The sequence below is a fragment of the Suillus subalutaceus genome (assembly GCF_016647625.1).
Source record: "Suillus subalutaceus strain FC151 chromosome Unknown DFJ58scaffold_172, whole genome shotgun sequence".
NCBI classification, from domain to species: domain Eukaryota; kingdom Fungi; phylum Basidiomycota; class Agaricomycetes; order Boletales; family Suillaceae; genus Suillus; species Suillus subalutaceus.
The window spans coordinates 54397-66719 of record NW_024540421.1 but is presented as its reverse complement, the minus strand read 5'-3'; the positions used below and the strand labels follow the sequence as shown (position 1 = coordinate 66719).

The following is a 12323-nucleotide window of genomic DNA, read 5'->3' as shown; positions in this document are numbered from 1 at the left end:
TCGCCTCCGTGACACTCGCTTTGGCTATGAAACGCAATTTTCATTAGTAACAGTCGCGCTGGGAACAAATTCAAAACGATAATACGTGCCAGTACATGCAGCCAAGACCAACGACTCGGAAGACCCCCGAGTCATAACTTGATAAGAAACGAGGACTGTGGAGGGACCTGACGATCATAGTAAATGGAAAATTCTCTAGCAAGTGATAGAATCGCCTTGGGGGAGTAGACCACCATGCATCATGTTCCGGATTATCATAGCAGGCGCCACTACAATGATGAACAACTTGAATCAAATGATCAGGTTGGCAGAACAGGAAATATCCGACATCAGCAGAATGGCATCACGTATCAGTAGGATGCAGACGATACCGTATCGGAGCAGTAAACCAGACCGTTGAATGTACGCCGTTAAACGTCAGCGATTTGTTTGCCATGAGGACTCGGGCAGATTCCGAGGACAAGAGTTTTTAATTCTGGGATCCATCTAAGTCAATCTATCCATCTGGAGAAATTTGCATCGTACTTAGTCCAGGAAGCATCGCTTGCGCCATATAACGAGAGGTTGGAAGAGAAAGCAGCACGAGGACGAGCGGGTGAGGCCGATACGCAACGCTCAGTACTCAACTTTGCCATCTATCGACGCTCGCATAGGTTCGCGGAGTTTCTAAACAACACGTGGTTGCCTTTTTCGTCTGGCAAAAGCCGCAGCCCCGGATCATATTCGCTCAAGAAAGTGCAAGTAGTTCAACTTATAATGACAACTGAGGACAGGAGGCCTTTCAGTGGGTTGGAGGATCAAATTTGTCTGTATGCATGAATGTCAAGTTCTACCTATCCTTGGCTAACAATGACAGCTCGGCTTCGTGCTCCTGTCAGTATCAACACCGCAGGTCTACTTAGTAGCCGCACGTTTGAAATTCTTGCCAGTAGTCGTCGTATCTGACGCTTATGATGTGGATCCGCCATCGCTGAATCAGAATCGATTAGTAGGGCCCGACACCGCCGCATCCCCAAAACCAGCAAAAGCAAACGTCATGCCAGTAATCATCCAATTCGTTAACAGCCAACAGTAACCAAAAGCATCAGGTCTGACAACGAAAACTCAGACTATGTCCGTGTGCACAAATTCACTTCACATCATCAGCATGGCCACAATAGCCGACGCCACCCCCGAAGGCGCCCAGCTATCCAAATGCGTGGCCTATACGCTGTAGAGTGCAGTAGTTGTGAGCGTGCTTCCATCCCAGCAATACCTGTTCATGCAGGAAGAGCAAATACCACTTCTTGCCACCCCTGCTCGCTCCCTTGCACGGTCGACGACGGCGCATGCGAGACACGACGGCCAATTTGGATCCTCCGTTGCTCCGTATCTTGGATATCCCTGGGTCGCGATGACAAAAGTCTGGCTAAGCATTGCCTGGATCTCTGACGACAAATAGGAAGTTTGATCCGTTGAGGTGTTGGTAACAGGAGCTTCGCCATTGTAGGGTGGACCACCATTAGCAAGGTATATGAGAAGCGGGGTGCTTGCGTTCAAACTGGTCGTGTTGCATCCAAAGAATGTCGGGCGCGTAGTCAGGTTTTGTGCGGTGTATTCTCCCAGAGAAGTGGGAACGGGAGGGAATGAGTAAGCAGAAGGGTAAAGCGAAGTACGATTTTGCGTGGCCTAGCAAGGGTTCAGATGTGAAAGTTATTCGATAACCGTGTATACTCACAATCAAAGAGCTACCATCCGCGAAGTCGTCGACATCATCGGTCTGAGTTGAAGATCAACTAAAGATCGCCACGCTATTAGGGAAACTGCTTACTGCATCAATGGCGAAAATGACATCGACGCCACGTGCCTTCACCAGGAGAGGTTGCAGGGGGATAACTTCACCGTCTTCACCACCGTCCACCAAATTCAGATTCGTTTGTGCCGAATCAATAAAAGTGTCTGGCGCTACACCATAGAATGGGTTTGGCCAAGAAGCAACATCGTATTCAACGTCGGGTTCAGGCATAAGACTCGCCAAAAGTGATAAAATAGGCCCATAAGTCGAATTGAAGGTATCCTGCCGTTAGTTTAGGCGTGCATGAACGATAAGAGAACGGAACGGAACCCACAGTGAAATTATACTCATTAAATAGTTCAGAAGATGATCCAGCGACAAGCGCAGATTGATCATAGTTGGTGACACAGATACTGTTATTTGTCGTTCCCAAATATTTGGTTGGGGCGAATGCAGAAAGCTGCGGGTCAAAAGAACCCGTTTCGACTGTTCAGATGACGTTCAGGGCTTGTGAACAAAAGACCGTGTTTTTTTAACTCACAAACATTGAACTCAAATAGGGGATTGGTTAAGGGGACGAAGTCTTCAGCAATAATCTCAGATGAGTTCTGGCCCGGAGCTTGAAGGTCTGCGACTACAATTGGGAATGGTATGGAATAGGACGCAAAGGAGGTCCTATAACCAGGATCAGCCAACGGACTCTACGGAATGAGAACGAACTCACGTGTTTGCAACAGCAGACCATAATATACCAGCTCCATGGGTGTACGACTCGTCATAGAAATTAGACGAGAAAGTGCCATTGGCAAAATGTCTGGCTAGCGTACGTCCCCAATAGTCCGCAAATGTCACTACATAACCGGCTTCGTACTTTCCAAGCAACTCCTCCGCAAGATCCACAGAATACTCCGAATCTATGGAGAGGTTCGTGCTTGGCGTTGCAAGATCATAGGCAGCGTTCCATCCTCCCCACGAACTGTTAGACAATGTGGGACTAGCGGGTCCAAAGATGAGATCTTGGATGGTGGGGAAATTGGCTTGAGCAAGGGATGTGACAAACCACGATCCGCCTGACAATCCAGACAGATAGGTTGCTGCCTGGAGCAATCCGCCTGTTCCAGCGGCGTCGGAAGACGAATTCCGCGCATCTAGTGCGTTCAACACTCCTGCACCAAAGATTGCAGCCCTATACCCTCCTCCGCTCGTTGCAATGCCTAGGGTCGGAATCTCGGAACTATCTCCCGACAGAATGCTTGAGACGTAATCAGGGAGATAAGGATTGGTGGATAAGACATTTGAGAGATAAGTTTTCCAGGCTTGCGGAAGGACATTGGTCTTGCGATTTTGGACATAGGAGGCCTCGGAAGAGCTGAGGGTCTGATTCCCAGGAGTACCAGCTATCCGCACTAGGTTGAAGCCTGCAGGACATCTCGCAGCAACAGGTGTGTACCCCCGAGATGCCACGGTCTGGGCCATGGCAAATATGCTTGGCCATGACAAAATGGCAAGCAGGATAGCAAAGCGATTATGCAGCATGCTCGGAAATACAAGGGAAGGCTAGTTTTCGCCGTCTGAGCCAGTTTCGATGCGTCGAGCAAAGAGTTGTATGCGACGCCCTTATGAATGCGCAACACACGTTTCAGTGAACCTCCGGATTGCTGCTACATATTACGTGTGAGACTAGCGTTTCCAAATTAAAGAGCGCCTGGAGCTCGTGGGGCTCCCTGCTATTCCAGACCCGAACCAATGGAAAACCAGCACGTTTGTGCGGTTCGCCGCCATACTGTACTCGCCGCCATCGACGTTCTGGAGAGCACTTGTGCGATGTTGAATGTTTTGAACAAAGTATTCCATTCCAAGGCGGTTTACGTCCATCCCCAAGACTTGCTGTAAACTTGACAGGAACAGGGCCTTCCGTGTGATTGACGCGCGCCGCCTCGATCAGCAGGTCAGTAACCGGTGCATAATCGCGAGCTTTTGGATAAAAATATAACTTACCTGAGAAGCGGCCGAAACTCAACGTTCGAACCTTGTTCACCAGACTGTCTAGTAATAAATCCGTATTACACCCGCGTCGCCACAAGTTAAATAACTGGGTGTGGCATCGAACACGTTCGTTTCACTTCGACGAACGCCTGTTTATCATGCATCCAATGAGTACCAAAGCGGAGAAGTCGGTCAAGAAACAAAACAGCGGTGAGAAGAGAGTGAGGGCCCCCACATGAATACACGAGTGTCCATTTCAAACGAGTAGTTGAACGCGTGATCAACGACGTACGTAGTTGAAGCAGGCGCGTTAAAAGTTGGACTTCAAATGTATCAAGAGAGCTCCAGATCCAAAAGCCTCAGGCCCTCAGCTTGTCGGAGTATCAAATTTAATAAGTAATCACCCACGAGGTTGAAGTTAACAAAATGATACAACTAGCAATCCACCCGTGGACTCACAGACATCGTTGACAGGTAAAAACATGGTTACAGAGCGTGGTTACATCAATCCTATTCCCTCCGGATGGCACTCGCATCGCGACTGGTTCTCCGCACGGGCGTCAGGTCATCTGCACAGTTGGTTGTTGGGAAATACACATCATCCCATGCAAGTCATGTCATTTGGAAACCTCCATGCATGAACTGAAGTTCAACAGTACCTAGGTCTACATGTGTCGTATTGATTAAATGCGAGTGATGTAGAAGGCTGGGAGCTCACTCATCTCGACAATCCCGCCAGTGTTATTCATGTGCCTTGTGGCTCAAATCAAGCTCAACGCGTCCTATGTCGAGAGCAAGAGCGCATACATCAGCTATCTTCGAAACAACGGAGTCAATTATTCTGAGGGGTCAAAGATATCCTGGAAGTCATATGCAGGCTCGAGATTCGCTAGTGCATCTTGGGCTGTAGACGCGACAGATGTCATAGGGTGGATTCATGCGCTCTGTAGCTTCTGTAGCAGCTAAACATACCGATTAGGGATCAGCACCATTTTCCACGTCAGACCCACCTGGTTACTCGGAGTCGATGAGTTACCTTCATGACCGGGGTTCGTGATAAGAGGATCGTACCTTCGAGCGCTTTTGGACGATCTCAGCCTTATTCCAGGACGCTAATTATACATCTTTGTCGACTCACAGAAGTATTCTCGGTCACCATTCTCAACCTTCCCCAGAAACCAATGAATCTTGCCACGGGGTCGGCCCTGGACGAAGCACGCGTTAGAATCAGCGTTTCAAGTGATCCTCATGAGCAACGTACCTAGCTTCTACCAGCGATTACTTCGCTAGATTTGCGCTTCTGTAAGATAAACTGGCCTCGAATCCCTTGTCTTCGCTCATTGGAAATAGTCGAGGTTGTCACTCGTGGATCAGTCTGTGCGAAGCAGGATACGAGAAGTTGCAGAAAGTGAGTTCTGCGTCGTTTGAAGTTTGAACAACCGCCCACACCCAGTGTAAAGGCAGTGTTGACCGTGTTATGTCAGACGGCAAGCAGGCGTTAAGCATTCGGTGGCCGACATCGACTTAAGAAAGCGCTTTGTTGATCGTGGTCTCCACGTACGCAAGCACACGTAGAGTTTGGACTTGGGACATTCACCGTTACCCATCCTACATATTGCACAATGTCAGAGACACGTACGGGGGAAAAGGCGTTTACTATTCGTCGAATAGGTGCTGCCATCACCTGGTCAAAAATGGCAGTCATCTTCTCCAATGCCCTCACTATTGGCCTTCGAGCCAGTATTCATACGATCGCTTCACGATGTTGTGTACCGAGTGAATTTCTCACCACCTTGCCCAAAACACCAACTCTATTTTGCAAGAGCACGCCACGGACACTGTTTTAGTCCTCGCGAGCTGGTCTCCAAGCAGGCGTCTCATCATCTTATAATGACAGGGTATCTCGGAGCAGTAGCGGAACGCGAAGCGGGGCCACTGCAAACAGAGGGAGTCGGACTTGGAGAGCAGGTATGAAGCAAGCCGTCGAAACGATGTGAGGCAGAACAAGGGAGTAGACAAGAAGTCACCGGAACAACGACAAACCCAACACGATCAGATAGATAAAGTTTTGCACGATGACAGGAACGAACGTATTGGCCGTCTGCAGCCTTCATCACGGTGATGAACTGATTTAGAAATCAGAATGAAGACGTCACTATATACCGACCCAGCGCTGATATTTGAAAAGTGCAGAAGCGCAATCTGTAGCTTAAGTTTAAATCAACGGATGAACGTAAACAAGACACTTTGTTCATGTACATCATGATGCCATCCTTTGATGTACATGCACAAAGTGTGTGTGTTCTCAAGTACGTCGTGCGCGTACTACATGTACGTATTAATAAATGTCAAAGTGTTTTGTCGGCAAACTGCGTCGGACTTTTAAATTAATGTCCAACGCCGTAAACTCATCGTCGTCAATAACCACTTCCTTTGCAAATAGAAACTATGCGTCAGTCCGTTGCTCCGAGTCGTATTTCACATGCTGCATCCCTAGCATCGCAGGCCAATAATGCGGCAGCAACGTCACGTTTACAGGAGAAAAAGAAAGAGTTTGAGGCCGTTGCTGCCCTTGAACGTGCTAGTGCTCTTTTCCTAAAACGCATCGAAGGTCTTGCAGATGATTGTGAGGTTATGGCTGATGCTGGCCAAGGTTTCTTCCTTTAGTCTTGATCCTTGTCTATCATTAATTTCTCGAACAGTACACGGTCAGGTGCTCGAACAGTGGCCTCTGATGTTCCAAAGTTTGAGTCTGTTCTGTGAGCAAAGTTCCAACTGTGTTAGCTAGCGATCTGATTATTCTGCAGTGAACAGCCGGGAACAGCACTTGTCAGACCCCAGTGACGACACCCTACCACTTACCGGAGAACGGCTTGTTCGTGTTCCGCTCGACGAGCTCCAAGCTGATGCGTCGAAGCAATCCTGACTGCGTCTACTTCGACATGCATATTCTTGATGCCGTGTCGCGTGACTCGCGTCTATGGCCCTGGTATTCCCGCCCTTTTCCAGAAACATTGGGCCTGACTCATCTACATCTGCGACAACTTCAATGCAGCTGACCCTCCATTCTGCTAATGGTCCCCGTGCTTCATTTGAGATGAAATAATACATTTAGGCTACTGTGTCACTGCGTGCACGTGTCAGCAAGGGTGGGTACAACATGGCGGGTTTGAGCATAGTATCGGGGTATCGGACCTTCATGGGCATCTTGAACCTCTGAAACGGATATCACGAAATCAGTCATTACAGAACAGATATCATATACGTTGTTTCCTGTGTACACTACTCGTAGCACCACTACTAATTCAAAGGACGCGGTTTCACGCCAGAGTGAATGTGTATCATACGTGTCAAAGTGAATGTTTGCGTGAGTAGCAGTCACCTGCACTTAGTGTCTGCGGCGCAGCGGCAGACACGTTCTTTCCTTCGTTCGCACTCGATTAGTTGGTATAACTCGAGGGTTTTATGGACTATCTTCGCAGCTTCGGCTCTGCTGCAGTATCGACTCTAGTCCAGAAATCTGGGCTAAATCTACCGTTCTCGCTGGGTGCCAAGGTTTACTCCTGCGAGACATTCTGGACCTTGTACGACGCTACTAAACGGGTAGGTTTCCTGTTCTTGATCATATCACGAGTCCGAGTCGTGTTCAGGCTAATCTACAAGGCAGGAGGATGGCAGCCTGGTCTCAGTATTCGAGTATGATCTGACCCATCCTCTCAACAAGTCCACCATACCCCTCGCCCGCAACTCCCTCCGCAAGCTACGCACCATACGACATCCTGATGTACTTAAATTCATCGATGTCGTGGAATCCGACTCAGCCATTTGCATCATGACCGAAAGGGTTCGCCCTCTACCCCTCGCGCTATCCCAATCATCCTCCAATGTTCCACGCGAGCGAGAGGACTGGCTGATTTGGGGACTACACCGGATTTCAGTCAGAAATGCCCATCTCGTCTACGTTAAGGCCTTACTGACATTCTGAGCCAGGTTGCTCTTGCGTTTCTCAATGATTCCGCGTCCTCAACCCATGGTAATGTCCGTCCAAATGCCGTCTTTATCACCCCTTCAGGAGAGTGGAAGTTGGGAGGCTTCGAGGTGTTGAGCAATCCAAAAGATGATCTTTCTGTTATATATGTACGTCCTTTTCTGTCTTTTGTGCGCTTCCAAGTTCTCAGTAACCACTCCCTTGCAGACCATGGGCGGCCTCATGCCAGACGCAATGGCATGTGCACCGCCAGAAGTCAAGAAAGAGGGTTGGTCTGCCCTCAAAGAGTGAGTTTTCAGTTTTCGACACTCACAACATCATTCAGCCGCCTTTCTAATGTGTGCACAGCCTACCAGTACCAGCTGCAGATGGATACGCTCTCGGTCTACTTCTACATGCCGTCTTCAATCCCACCCACCCACCACCACCGACTGCCCAGCCTCCCCATCCACCGCCTCAAGTCTCTTCTAGAGGTGCCATACCCTTGTCCGTCTTTTCATCCTTCAAAAAGCTCCTTAACCCGAATGCAAAATTACGAATGTCACCCAAGAACCTGCTAGACATTGGTATGGCAGAGTCGGATGGAGAAGGACGTGGATTTTTCGTCCATAACCGGCTTGTCAAGGTCTGCGCTGGACTGGACGGATTCACCCTGAGTAGTGAATCTGACAAGGTATCATTACTACGGTACGTGTTAATTTTCAAATGTCCCCATCAACCACTCAGTGACTTGGATGGGTAGGACGCTAAAGGAATCCGCATCTTCATTTCCCCCCGAATTCGTCTCTTACCGTATCCTCCCATGCCTTGCCTCCGCACTCGAGTTCGGCGGTGCCTCAGCAGCAACCATCGTGCCTCTCGTCCTCCAATTCGGAAAGAACGTCGCACACGACGACTATGGCTCAGTCGTTGTGGCACCCCTGGTTAAACTCTTTGCGAGTGCCGACCGTGGCACACGTATCGCGCTTCTCGACAATCTCCCCGACTTTGCCGAAAAACTGGATAAGAAAACAGTAGTCGATAAGATTTGGCCAAACCTGGTATGATCCATGTTCCGTCCATTCTTGCAGGGCAGCTCATTTAATCCTCATCCACGCAGCAAACTGGTTTCACTGACACAGTCGCTGTCATTCGAGAAGCTACTGTCCGCGCTATCGTCCTACTTTCTCCCAAGGTAAGTTGATTTTCAGGTATAAACAATGTCACTAATAATGATTTGTGCAGCTATCCGACCGTATACTCAACAACGAACTCCTCCGCCACCTCGCCCGCCTTCAATCAGACCCAGAAGCCTCCATCCGCACTAACACGTGTATTCTTATCGGCCGGCTGGGCCCTTCGCTAGGGTATAACACAAAACGAAAAGTTCTCGTTCCCGCGTTCAGCATGGCGCTCAAGGATTCGTTCGTCCACGCTCGGGTGGCGGGGGTTATGGCGTTCATGGCAACCGCGGAGTGCTTCGACATCGACGACGTGGCTAGTAAAGTCGTTTCAGCTGTTGTAGGTGCTACGCTGGATAAAGAAAAGTGAGTTTGCTCTCGTTCTGCTACTTTGATGTATGTTGATGCGGCTGCAAATGTATAGGTTGGTTCGTGACCAGGCCTTCAAAGCTGTCGAGCTTTTCATCAAGCGTTTAGAGGCTCACGCTTCGACTATGGTAGGTCTATTGTACATAACCCAGTTTGTTTTACTTACATACACCTTTCTTCATAGCCGGAGACAGCATCCGCAGAAGACGGCGGGGAAGATCTACAAGCGAGGCTTCCGGGTGCATACACGCAGGCTGGCCTTGTGAACTCAGCGACGGGCGCAGCAGCCGCTCTGACAGGGTGGGCTGTATCGTCCCTCGGCAAAAAGGTGCGTTTGACTTGTTTTCGCTGAAGTTGATAACTCACAAAAATCTACCGCTCAGCTTGCCCCTGCGGACATGCAAACAACGATCTCGAGTACTATAGACGCATCAATGTCGGCACCAAACATCAATGGGCGCGCCAGTTCTCTGCCTGTGTCATCTGTTTCTCCCTCCGCAAATCCATTAAGAAGCAAAGGCCTACAGCTGGGTGGAAATAAAGCCCCGACTTCTACGCTCGCTGCGCAGCTCGCTGAAGAGGTTGCTAACGAGGCAGGGCAGGGCAGTAGTCGTCTGTGGAACGATGATTTGATCGATATCAATGCTGATGAAGGAGATTGGAGTATGTTCCTTGCCCTTTGAAGATATCGCCGGATCCAAACTGAGGTCGTTTTTCTCTGTAGGCGCGTTCGAGAGCGCTCCACCTGCCGCGGAATCAAAGCGCGCGAGTGCAACCGATGGTCTAGGATTCGGCATGTCACTGCGGGCCAGTTCTCCAAGTATGTATCACGTACTTCTTCATCATTTCCCTACTGATTTATCTGATATAGTTGCTGATGAATGGAGCGCAATGGCATCTTCATCTCGACCTACAAGTCGCTCGCCTGATCTATGGAAGACGTCACATTCCTCCCAGATCTCACGCACGCACTCCCCGCAACCCCGCAGATCCATCGTGCCTTCCACCCTTGCACCAGCATTCTCACCTGCTTCAAGCGCTCGATCAACGCCAGTATCATCCCCTCGACCTCTCCCGAATACTACTGACAACACACCGCCGATTAGTATGGCTGGGATGTCTAAGGAGGAGAAGGCGGCTGAGATGGCGAGGAGGAAGGAGGAGAGACGGTTGGTGAGTTTTTTCTTTCTTTCTTTGGAGGTGTAGTGGCTCATGTTGATTGACTTTTGCAGCGGATTGAGAAGCTGAAGGAACAGAAAAAGAACGCTGCTGCTGCCGCTGGGAAGGTTTGAGTATGATGGCGTCGATGCGTACTTTGTGTTTATACGATGGTACAGTGCAGTGCTGAGTAACTGGGAGAGCTTTATTTGTCCACGCTATGGTGTAAACTGCCTGTACCCGGGATGCGGCATGTGTGTAGCAAGTTCCTTACACCATACACACTGTCGCTGAGCTATTTTACCACTAAGCAAGATCTAAAGCGTATACAATACATCACTATCTATCCTTCCTGCTTGACCCCGTTTCCTGTAACAGATTCTACCCAAGTAGCCGTCGAATGCCAGTTTTTCATTCCACGTCATCCTCAAAGACGAGGGAGACGACTCTTTCGCTTCCACCTCTTTGATATCGACTCCTGGCCCAACGATGCCCGAACAGGGCTTATCCATACTACTAACGTCGATCGTAAATCCGTAGAATTCTGTTCCATCCCTTTCGTTATGAAGAACACAGATACCACGCGCGTGCCCGTCAAATGACGTGGTAAACTTCATGGGGTTAGCATAACCTGGTACAGAAAAAGCTGCTCGGTGGAGAGATATATTCCCTAATTTCTCCCCTGGTAGAGGAGGGGATAACGTTACTCGGTGGGCAAAGTACTTCGTCAGGTTAAGTCTCATGCAATGTGACGGTGTTGGTCATGGAGTCGCACAAAAGCAAAACAAGTTCGATATCGAGATAGCAATGTCCTTCGTGGGTGAGTTGAAGATTAGGTGAGGATACGGGGGTAATCCCCCTGATGGTAAAGCGAACGCCTGAATGATCGCATGACAGTTTCCTCCCTCGTCGAGCTGGCTGACAATAGTGAGGGGGGTAAACATTGCGAGATGAGACGCTTCAGGTACGTCTCCTGCGTACAACTTGTGGCAAAATTAGGGTTCTATATTTCATAATGAGGAATGTGCACGATATCGAAGTATTTAATACATACAATGATAGAGCTCGGTGGCGGAAAGCGATACGGGACGCGGGTGCGGGTATCCACTGCTAAATTCAAAGTATCGAGTCAGTTAGATAATCGCTCATGCATAGCACGCACTTCTCAGCAGATAGCTGCGACATTCCCATCCCGATTATATCGTCAGGAACTACCATGGAGAATTCCAATGATGGACCATCAGATGAGAAACGAACGGAGAGCAGTTTACTACCGAAAAATCATTCAATGTCGGAATGTAATAGTTCGGGGCAACTAACTGTGAGAGCGACGCACTGGTGCGAAAGGTATGTTACCAGCGGGCGCCAAGTCGCAAGTGCGTATTCGCTAGTAGTATTCACAGAATATGGCTTTCGTCAATGCGCAGAGCACGAAGGTCGAAATTTAAGCACAAGCGGCAAGCTGCGGACGATGTTCTAATTGACAACAGTAGACCGGGCCGTCGGATCCGTCACGGCCAGTACTTCTCGATCTGTCACCTTAAGCTTCAAAGTGACTGAAAGGCCACTGCCAAGTCTTGCGCGCATGCATCACTCACCGACTTGTCCGCGATCGGCACAGCGTTTTTCATATTCTCGAGGCAGACGTCGGTACAAGTTGGAATATGGAAGATACTTGTAAGTTCGACTTCCTTGCCCGGAGTTTCGAAGTTCAAGCGCCCAGTCAATACAGCAGCAAATATTGCCTCGAGGCTTGCGGTCAAGGGTATGGGACCCACCCTTTCTCCACTAGCCATTCATCACACCCAACTTTGTTCAAACTTCAGACTGATCATTATTTCAAACGATGAGTGAACACAATCAATCTAGGAACTCAAGACAAAATCCT

The 12323-nt window shown here is 49.2% G+C and overlaps 3 protein-coding genes across 3 annotated transcripts; 2 read left to right on the top strand and 1 right to left on the bottom strand.

The window, feature by feature from the left end:
• Nucleotides 1-1106: 1106 nt before the first annotated feature.
• Nucleotides 1107-3584, bottom strand: DFJ58DRAFT_145888 (lysophospholipase). The gene is made up of 6 exons (XM_041378873.1): nt 2499-3584; nt 2316-2449; nt 2109-2260; nt 1811-2056; nt 1718-1759; nt 1107-1668 (listed from the first exon to the last, which is right to left on the bottom strand). The coding sequence occupies exons 1-6, from the start codon at nt 3308-3310 to the stop codon at nt 1204-1206; spliced, it is 1851 nt and encodes a 616-aa protein (XP_041237660.1). The 5' UTR covers nt 3311-3584; the 3' UTR covers nt 1107-1203.
• Nucleotides 3585-6151: 2567 nt separating this feature from the next.
• DFJ58DRAFT_815684 (uncharacterized protein) lies at nt 6152-7088 on the top strand. The gene is made up of 3 exons (XM_041391715.1): nt 6152-6413; nt 6463-6519; nt 6568-7088. The coding sequence occupies exons 1-3, from the start codon at nt 6209-6211 to the stop codon at nt 6684-6686; spliced, it is 381 nt and encodes a 126-aa protein (XP_041237659.1). The 5' UTR covers nt 6152-6208; the 3' UTR covers nt 6687-7088.
• A 137-nt stretch (nt 7089-7225) lies between these two features.
• Nucleotides 7226-10569, top strand: DFJ58DRAFT_734319 (uncharacterized protein; the record flags this gene model as incomplete). The annotated part of the gene is made up of 14 exons (XM_041386466.1): nt 7226-7363; nt 7428-7697; nt 7751-7897; nt 7956-8035; nt 8097-8435; nt 8491-8788; nt 8848-8922; nt 8973-9274; nt 9333-9405; nt 9462-9605; nt 9661-9940; nt 10002-10097; nt 10149-10450; nt 10510-10569. 14 exons carry the CDS (start codon nt 7226-7228, stop codon nt 10567-10569), a joined length of 2604 nt encoding a protein of 867 aa, XP_041237658.1.
• Nucleotides 10570-12323: the final 1754 nt, after the last annotated feature.

Coding starts and splice junctions, on each gene's coding strand:
- DFJ58DRAFT_145888 (XM_041378873.1), bottom strand. CDS start 3,310: ATGCTGCATAATCGCTTTGCTATCCTGCTTGCCATTTTGTCATGGCCA. Junction 2,261..2,315: donor CCTATTTGAGTTCAATGTTT/GTGAGTTAAAAA, acceptor TCATCTGAACAG/TCGAAACGGGTTCTTTTGAC. Junction 1,760..1,810: donor TCATTTTCGCCATTGATGCA/GTAAGCAGTTTC, acceptor TCTTCAACTCAG/ACCGATGATGTCGACGACTT.
- DFJ58DRAFT_815684 (XM_041391715.1), top strand. CDS start 6,209: ATGCGTCAGTCCGTTGCTCCGAGTCGTATTTCACATGCTGCATCCCTA. Junction 6,414..6,462: donor TATGGCTGATGCTGGCCAAG/GTTTCTTCCTTT, acceptor TTTCTCGAACAG/TACACGGTCAGGTGCTCGAA. Junction 6,520..6,567: donor CCAAAGTTTGAGTCTGTTCT/GTGAGCAAAGTT, acceptor ATTATTCTGCAG/TGAACAGCCGGGAACAGCAC.